Below are 9,968 nucleotides of genomic sequence, written 5' to 3' on the forward strand. Positions count from 1 at the left end.
GAGTTGGAAATATCGGCATATCAGATATCGGCAAAAAATCCAATATCGTGCATCCCTACTTTCCATTGAAAATAGTTGGGAAAACTGAACTGTAAAGATGTCATTTACATCTGGCTGAGTTTTGACCACGATGTGTGTGGCATTCAAATTGCTATGTATCATGCATGCATTAACATGTGCATAAATATGTGTTTTTCCTTATCCAGATAAGATATTCAGATTCAGATTACATGTTAACCAAGTGTAAATGGGTTATTTAGACAGACATACATAGAGAGGTCATCTGGCAAGAATCAGGGTGAAACAACACTAAAACCAGTGGAGTGGGTAATGGCCAAATACAGAGAACAAATAGAGCTGGAGGTCAAGCTGAACACACTTAACTGAAATAGGATGCCAAAGTCTGGCAGTTTTAGGCCATTTATAGCCATTCCAAACCCAGGGTAGCTATACATCTCCATTAAATGTGGTTCCTAGGATTTTCCCCACATAAAGGTGTATTATCATCTTCCATAAAATGAAATCACAATTGTTCTTTATGAAACAGTCAGGGAACAACTTTCAGATTTCATGAATGTATAAAATGTTGCATCCTACTGTAGGGAGAACAGACTGTAAAAATTAGAGATGCAAAATATGCATGATTTCTGAATCCTCCCAGAAGTACAAGTGAATAAAACACCATTGAATTATTTGTTCCTTATGCATCCACAATGACAATGCATTACATTTCTCACATTAATTGCTGGGGAAGACAATATTGCATTTGACTTCAATACTCTTCATACTTATGAAGAGGGGGAGTAAACAACACTGCATCCTGCTTGTTTGTGCAGCTTTGATTTGTGAATCTCTCTCTCATAACACAACAGGCTTACAGAGAGTATCAATAGGCAATTTTTCAGTTATTAATTCCTCATGATGATTATGTTGTCTAATGAGAAAGGCGGTACAGATGGCTAAAAGACAGAGTACTCTGGGGACTGCTTTCTGGTAAAATGACTTATTTATGTCAGACTGAGTGTTTGGAAGCATTGTCAGCTCAGTCACTGAGCCGTTAAACTGCTGCTTCCTTCTCCTCTGAGGGTCAGTACACACACACACACACACACACACACACACACACCCACACACACACACACACACAGTCCCCAAAGACTAGCCAGACACTCCAGACAGCATCATCACAGCCACAATCCACCCTCAATACAATGGATTACTCTGCAGGTGGACAAAGCTTCTGCACTGGCAAACGTTGGCTGAGTGTATAGTCAAGTTGAATATTTGTAATTGAAATAATCTTTGTATTTTGTTAAATGTTACCTTAAAAAAATATTTTTCCCTTTTTGTATGGCTGAACGATTTGAGAAAATTTGTTTAACTGTTTTGACCTATTACAATTTTAATTGTGAATATTGTCTATAAATTAAACTCCAGGCCTGTAATTGTGGTCTACATAGTTTTAAACAACCACCATCACAAATGTATCCTGTTTCTCTTGATGTTGAGATCCTCTCAGGTTACCAGTCAGAGAAAAATCATTTAAGTAAACTAAGCTAGTTTTCTGCAATAGTAAAATTTAGCTTAACTGTATAACGTAAAGTGCCATTATATTTAATGATAGCAGCTACAACTCCAACAACTAAACTAAGTCATGTCTGACAATCTACCGATGACTGCTAATGATACAAATAGACAGTTTATAACAGTTTAAGCTAACGTTAACGTTAGCTTCTCAGACTGACACAGCCGTGAATCCTGGAGGTCCAGTGTCTGTGATTTCATGGTGATTTGCCTAAAACAGTAATAATATGTGCTTAGAAGTTTAATTTTAAGGATACAATTAGCTCAGCTTAGCTTAGCGCAATTACTGGAAACAGGGAAACAGCTAGCCTGACTCTGTCCAAACTTAAAAAAATATCTATCTGCCTTTCAGCTAGAGCTGTAATGAGTAGTCCATTAATTGATTAGTCAATCAGCAGAAAATTAAAATGTATCTTTGTCTTTAGGAAATTTCACATTAACATGTTACAAACAACGTGCAAAAAATAATGTGCTTTGACCACAATATGGCTATTAAGTATGACTTTGTGAATGTTATATGAATCAAAAGATACTTGGAAAACTTTCAAGAAAAACATCAAGTAAAGATGTCTTGGTGGTGCAGCAGAACCGTCTTTAGAGCACATAAGGACTGAATAATATGTATCGGTCAAAACATTCAGATTTTGATGCTCTGAGAAGCTGTCAGAGCATCTTGTTCACTGTAAATAAACTTTATACTATATTTATTCCCAGAGTGCCTGTTAAAAAGAACAGAACTGATTTCTGAAAGAAATGATAAGAGGGAGACATAACATAATACACAGAGGGAAAAGAAGACTGTTTTGTCCACACTGTAGAAAAAAAGACCCTGGTACTTTTGTCTTAAAACCCATAACACCTCATTACCGCTTCTGTTGCTTTTCATACAGCATCTCTCACTTGAAGAAATTTGCCTTTTGATCAAAGTTGTGAGGAAAACATTAAGAACCCAAATCTGTCTCCCATACAGAGAGTTTATCCACGATGGTGTTTTCATTTACAGTTCAACATCAGGGATATAGTGAAAGATAAATCCATGTAAAGTCATAAACCAAATGTTTCATCTGCTGAATAGAGGAAGAACCTAAATCTTTAAGAGATATTTTTAGCTGATATAATATTAGATGCATTTAACCTTTAACCTTCAGGAACGCCATGCTCCACACCCACACAGTCAGACTACATCCACAGTAATTTGATGTAAAATCCTTTTCAGGTCGCCTTTGTAAGGATCTACATCCACACATGATTTAGTTGCTCTCATTTACATATTTTTCAGCTTCTGTTGTAATTTGAGCATGGTTCATAAATTAACTTGGCACTCCTGCGCTGCCACGTACGCTGATCAAATCCCTTATTCATGATCATGAAGGCTTCAGACAAAATGAACATAAATACAGCTTAATGACAACATCTCTATCAAGAAATTTAAAAGGTGTGACCACAGAGAGCCTCTGACCGGGCTTACTTTATAGTTTCCCAAAAGCTCTGTTTAACCTGTTTACACTAAAATGCAAGACTGAGGATAGGTTCACACTTTTCAAGTCATAAACTGTGCTCTCATATCAAATGTACATTGAAACAGTTATTAGATTGTAATAATTTTCTTCTCTATACTGGCTACCATCACTTCACAACGTGACTTCATTGTAGAGTTTAGCTGCAGCTAAAATGAGTGTTGCCTGATGGGACTGACAAAAAGTAGTCCTATCAAAGCCAAGAAACCACCCAATCATCACAAAAGTAGCCCAGTTTTAAAGTTTCATTTACAAAAGGGTTTTTTATGTAAATATGTTACATTAAACATTAAAAGTTTTCACTCATCTCATATGAACAGATGTTACAAGTATTTTATCACAGAACTATGACAGAATAATAATTGAAAAAGTTTCAACTTGGTTGTAATAGACTGAAATTTAAATTTGATATATTTGGTTTTGACGGTCATCATCATCTGAACTCAGTGCAGTGTCACTCTCAATCTACTCAGATGAGAGGAGGGGCCAATTTATTGAAATGTGGCGTCACTTTTCATCTGTGAAAACCTCTCAAATGGTACAAGAAGTTATTATCACAACCCACGGAAAACATTTTTTACGCAACCAATTAAATAAAACGTCACCTAGTTGGGTGGAAAACCACCTAATCTGGCAATACTGTGCTTCACATGTCACATTTACATTAAAAAAGTAGATATCTTCCAAAGTTATGGTCTTTTCTGTTTTATCCCTCTGCTGCAGCTCAGCAGGGAAACACTGTGTGGGAAACATATTTTCATACAGTACAAGGCTAATGTTAGCTTTATAGAATGTATTTTTGCACAAAATGAGGACTGTGGATTTTATCCCACATCACCTCCACTGTGCTGGCCAGTAAAGACAAGAGGAACAATCCCAGCATCCCATAACTCTTTCAACACACATATGGCATTTGAGTGTTGTATCAAAGAAGACTTGAAAAAAAATCAGAAACTATCCTTTTAATCACACATTCCCTCCTCAGAGCTGCAGCCGCACTCTGATCTGTTGGCCACTGAGCAGCTCCACAGGAGCAGTCGGGGGTTAATTGACTTGCTCAAGGGCACCTCGACGGCAGTAATGAGGGAGGGAGAACAGGCTCTGTTAATTGTCCTCCCTGCGTAGATTTATCCTGCTGGATCAGGACATGACTATTACACTCTCAAGGAGGCTAAAAAGAAACTTTTTGATTTTTATCATTAAAAATGTTGTTTTTGCAAAATCATAGTTTTTAATGAATGCTCAATGAAAACAAGCAGTGTAGACATTTCCTGTTTGTTTACACCTATAGCACATCTGTCCATCCTGGGGGAGGGATCTTCCTCTGTTGCTCTTCCTGAGGTTTCTTCCATTTTTTTTCCCTGTTAAAAGGTTTTTCCTTATTCAAATCAAAGGTCTGAGGACAGGGGATGTTGTATTTCTGTACAGATTGTAAAGAAAAATTTGTGATTAGTGATATTGGGCTATTCAAATAAAATTGACTTGACTTCACTGCCCCTTATGACATCCCTCAGTATGCAGAAAGTGTCACAGATTCGTTTGATTTGTTATATTTTTAATTACAAAAAAAAATGCATTAAAGAGGGTTCGAGATGTTCAATCATTTCCATTTAAATCCATCTGGGGTTTCCTCCATGAACTTGAAAGCCCAACATGTGGTACTCACATTCACCTGCCTGACAAACTGACGGCTCTTTAATGGCTGAGCTCATGAAAACCAAAGAGGACCAAACCAGTTCAGAAAAGCTTGACAGACCCCGCGTCAGTCCATTAAACAGGTTTGAAGCTATTAAAATGAAAATATCCACAATGCATTATGCTGGTCGCTGCCATAATTTGACATGTGATGCGGCCCTGCCCACAGGGACCGGTAGGATCAACACTATTCCAAGGACATAAACAATAAAGCTGGGTTTTGAATGTGTTTTTTTTTAAAGCATCCGTAAAGCAGAGCGAGAGCCTGATCAATGCTCAGATGTGTTGATTTAGATGGGAGGAAGGATGGCCAATAGGAGATGAGCGTCAGCACAGCACAAAAGTCAATGCCAATCTTTTTTTTTCTCGCACAACATCGACCCAAACTCACTTCTGTTCATGTCTCATCTTTTCTTATAGGCCACATCCTGCTATTCATTCTCTACACAAACTGCTTCAAAGGCCCCTGAACCCTGTGAAGATCCCTGGCAAGGCACTGAATGTGTATGTGTGTGTGTGTGTGTGTGTGTGTGTGTGTGTGTGTGTGTGTGCAGCAGGATGTGTGTATGAGAGAAAAAAAGGGAAAGATGAAATGAGATATGATGGGTCCACCTTGACAACCAGTGGTGTGATTGTGTTTGTGTGTGTGATGATTTTTGTTCACAGAGTCACATAAGAGGTTTCTATAGCAGCAGCATCCATTATAAGAGAGGAACTACATTAAAAACTCTGAGTGAGAAGATGATGCAGCAACTTATTGTTAAGGCTGTTTGTGCATATCTGATTTCAGCTTATCTTGGTTTCAGCATATGTGTGAGCAATATGTGTGTGATATATGTGAAAAACAATCAGACTATGTTGATAATCAAATGATCATTTTTGTAATTTATCATGCAAAAATGCCAAATATTCTCTGGTGTCAGTTTCCCCATTGTGAGGATTTGCTGCTTTTCTTTGTCATATGTGACAAAAGATTTAAAAAGGAAATAATCTACAGGTTAATCAATAATGACAATAATCATTAACCCTAAATGTGTTTAAGTTCATTTAGAAACAGTGTCACTGTTTAGTTAGTTTGCCCACCAGAAAGAAGTGAAACGTTTATTTTTACACTGTAAAATGTCCCACTCTGTTCCTGTTGGTCACAATAAATAACTCTAAATCTAAATCCTTATCATCAGTGTTTATATTATGTTTTGTATTTTATTACTATATCATATTATTATCGTATAGTAAAAACCAAATATTTGCTGATATAACATTATGAGCTTTTATGAAACCCCTGCATACTGATATCTTCCTTGTCAAATCATTGTTAAATGTATCTTCTCTACAGTTGAGTTCACAGTTTTTCTTACATCTATTGACTGAAAAGTTGCATTTATTATAAGTATGAATTTATTGCAAGATCCAGCACATCTTTTACCTGAGACTGGAACTGAATGAAGATGCCTGACAATGATGATGACTACAGCATGTACACCTATAATGATGACTAGAGTCAAACCAGAGGATCTGCTGATGTCATAGATGTATAAAATATCTGTATGCGTATCGAGGTATACTGTAAATAACAAGAAATGTCATTTAGAAACAATGTCTCTATTACACAATTTGTCCACCAGAGAGCACTGACAAGTTGATTTTTACACTGTAAAAAAACAAATTATTTCATAATCAAATTTAAGGGGTCCCTTTCAAATATGTTTGTTGGGCTACATGCTTATGTTAAAAAAACAACAATTAGTCCAATAATCAATTAGCCAGTCGACTAGTTGATTAATAAGAAACTATTTTGATATTAGATTAATTGCTTACATCATTTTTCAAAGAAAACTGCTGAACATTCTCAAGTTTTTAGCTTCTCAAATGTGAGAATTTACTGTGTCCTTTGTCTTATGTGACAGTAAATTGAATATTTTGGAGTATTGTTCAAACATACAAAACAAACAGGTTGAGGACGTCATCTGGATTAAATGAATAATTCAAATGTCAACTTTCTGACATTTTGGAGACCAAATGATTCAGTGAGAAAATTGTTCCTTGCAGCATTGATACAACATCAACCAATATCTCATTGATATTACTGATATTGATATATACTGATATATAGTATCTTCCTCAGAAATCCAGTATGGGTTGGTTAAGTTAAGGTTTGGGTCTCCATGGTTTCATCTTCTTTACTTCATCAGCTGAGTTTATATGAGCAACAATTATTACATGTGACAGAAAACTGGTCTTTATTTTCCTACAAATAAGTTTTTTTTATAAATAATGTATTGCGAGATCTACACCGCAGATTGGAAGTGAATGGGAAAATAGATGATGACGATGATGATGATGATGATGATGATGATACTGATGACTATGCAAACCTAGAATAAACTGCTTTATATTTCATGTAAAACTGAATTGGGCAAACAACAACAAATTCAACAGCAGATTTTCATGAAAACATTCCATGTTTCTTCACAGTCTCCACAGCTCCTTCTAAACTTGACACTGCTCACTATGAGTTTGCCTCGTAAGAATTCTGTAAGCCCACAAAAAGAGAAGTTAACTACATAAAAGGAAATGAGGATGGGCCAGGTTTGTGGCTTTTCCATGGCTGCTAACCCCAACTGTGACCAGACATCACCTCAGTAGGAAGCAGCAGCCTGTACTGTTGCTGCTGCTGCTGCTGTTGCTGCTGCTGGAGACATTTTTCAACTCAGATTTTTCACAAAGGGCTGGAAAATGGGTTGGAAAATGGAAAACAAGTCCGCTTACTCACCGATACTTCTGAAACTCTCGGACAAAGTTCTCCTCAACTTTTTCATTTTTCCGATTTTCTCCGCGGGTTGGGAGGCTGGCATCAGGTCGCACATTTTTTTTTTCTCCACCGACTTTTGCAGCGGACTGTCAGCGGACTGTCTGAGGTTTGAAGCGGGGAAAGAAGACCGGTGTTCAGTCAGCCCTGCGGGGCTTCTTCAGCCCAGCTGCAGCACGCTGGCAAACACAGGAAACGGAGCCTCAACGGCTTTCACTTCTCTCATCAACTAGTAACAACAATTGCCTTCTTGAGATTTTCTCAAGAATGCAACTACATTTCCAAAGAGGCAATAAAAGTCCGCGCTGAAGCAGAGGCATCCACACTGGAAACCGCGCGTAATTTGATGCGCCTTTTTGGTGCGTCTTTTTTTGGTTAGATCCTAAAAGCGAGATCTAGCTCTGACTTCTTTCTTTCTTTTCCTCAGCGTCCCAGTCGCTCCCTGCTCCACCGCAATCTAGATGTCATTTTTGGGATTCTCTCTCTGGTTTCGACCCGAAACCCCGCCCTGGATGCGGGGATTGGAGGACTCCCGGGAAGCACCGCGTTTCTATTTGTCCCGGAGACTGGCAGTCAGAGGGCCAGCGCCGCCCTGTAATGTGTTGCAGGAGGAGGAATATTTTTCATGGGGGGGTGGGTGTTGGAAAGGGGGGGGGGGGGACCAGATTCTTGTCAGCCTCCTGTTTGAGATTGCTGCCCTCTGCAAGACCCGGTCATTGTGTGCAGGCTGAGGTTGTACACAAACATCAGCATCATCAGCGTTATTTACTGCTTTCAACTCGGAATATCACAGTTGATCGTTTAGACTCAAGCGCATCAAACAACAGAGTCCAGATTTAATCAGGTAGTTTTTATTATCATAATGGAGAGAAATTATCACGCAAAATCATCAACAGAAATCTCTGTGGAGTTTGGTGGTGTTTACTACCAAGATTCAATTATCCTAATCCACTTCCTTTCTCGTGCACTGGGAGAGAATATTTAGATATTATAGCCATGCAAATAACTTGAAATCATCATTATGACACCTCAGCACCATTCTTGGTTTTCTCCTAATTATGCACAGAATATAATCTCTTTAAAAAGAACTATTTTGTCTTGTCTCCCCCCTTTTTTTTTTGCAAAAACTCAGTGCAGACAGTTATTTAATGATAATATTCAGCAGCCCATTTCTGCCACAGAAATATCATATTTTGTCAGTTAACTTACAATAGTATATAGTTGGGATTAAACAGAGCTTTGGGATTAAAGCCATCAGAGCTATCCAAACCCTGCATCAATAATCTAAATCCTGCAGCAGCGAGCCTATGAGCTCCATTCTGCTTCTGTCATGTGTCTTTATGCTGGCTGGCATCTCCAATTTGATCATGTCTGTACTGCAGTCACCACAGCAGCTGCATGAGTAATTCAGAGGCATCAATAGAACAATAGTGTAGTAGAGTAAAGCAGAACATGTCTCAGGGTTTGGAGCTGGTCCTGGGAGCATCTCTGGAATGCAGAGGGCTGAAATGTTTTCATACTGCTGCCTAATTACTTTGACTGGAGCACCGGTATAATTGAGATAAATGTACAGCTACATTAGTTTGAAGTGGTCCTTAATTACAGTGCGTTTGTTAATGATGCATGCACACATTTTACACATACTGAACAGCACACCTCTACAGTCTATTAAAATGTATATACCTGGTATGAAACATAGCTTTATCTAAATGTATAAAAAGAGTCTTTAAAAAGCTAATAAAGGTCCGAGCTATGGTGCTTATGTTAAGATGCTAAAATGTTAAAAAGTTGTTTTTTGGAAAAAAAAAAAAAAAAAAAAAAATTGCAGTTTCTGTGCATGTTAAAGGTAACTTTGCACACTGGTGGCACCAGGTGGCAGTGAGGTAACTGAATGTGAAAGATTTCACAGCCAGGTAATATGAGGAGCAGCTCCTCTGATACTGTAACTACACCCTAGAGGCCATTTGTAGACATGAAGCAATCAAGGAGAAGAGCATCTTCACTATTGGACACAAATGTTGAAAACATCATGCATATTTAACTGATTTCCTTGACTGGTGTCCAGACACATCTTGATATGCATTGTGTTCATCTGAGCAATTATTTATGGTCATGACTGCGAGTTATAGACCCTCTTTTTAACCCTAATGTTGTGTTTGTTATCCTGCAGACAGCTTCATTCCTTTCATTTCATAATGCACTTTCTCTATATGTAGTATATAGAGTATATGCAAAAATGTATGGGTGTGTGTGTGCTTACTGATGATTGGGTGTTGTGAGTCCCCGTGCAGGTGAGTGAGGATTCATTCTATTTGGATTTCTGTTATTTTTGTTTTATGGTGTCCATCTCTTTTTCTACATAT

General features: G+C 37.9%; 1 protein-coding gene across 2 annotated transcripts in view; it reads right to left on the bottom strand.

The window, feature by feature from the left end:
• Positions 1 to 8,078, bottom strand: part of cdk14 (cyclin-dependent kinase 14) — a 202,693-nt gene extending 194,615 nt beyond the window's left edge. For both annotated transcript variants that reach the window (XM_042423787.1, XM_042423788.1), the window contains exon 1: positions 7,570 to 8,078. In XM_042423787.1, coding sequence (XP_042279721.1) covers positions 7,570 to 7,663 — 94 coding nt within the window. In that variant the 5' untranslated portion in view covers positions 7,664 to 8,078. The remainder of the gene's footprint in view (positions 1 to 7,569) is intronic.
• Between the last annotated feature and the right edge of the window lie 1,890 nt (positions 8,079 to 9,968).

The sequence above is a fragment of the Thunnus maccoyii genome, chromosome 10, assembly GCF_910596095.1.
Source record: "Thunnus maccoyii chromosome 10, fThuMac1.1, whole genome shotgun sequence".
NCBI lineage: Eukaryota > Metazoa > Chordata > Actinopteri > Scombriformes > Scombridae > Thunnus > Thunnus maccoyii.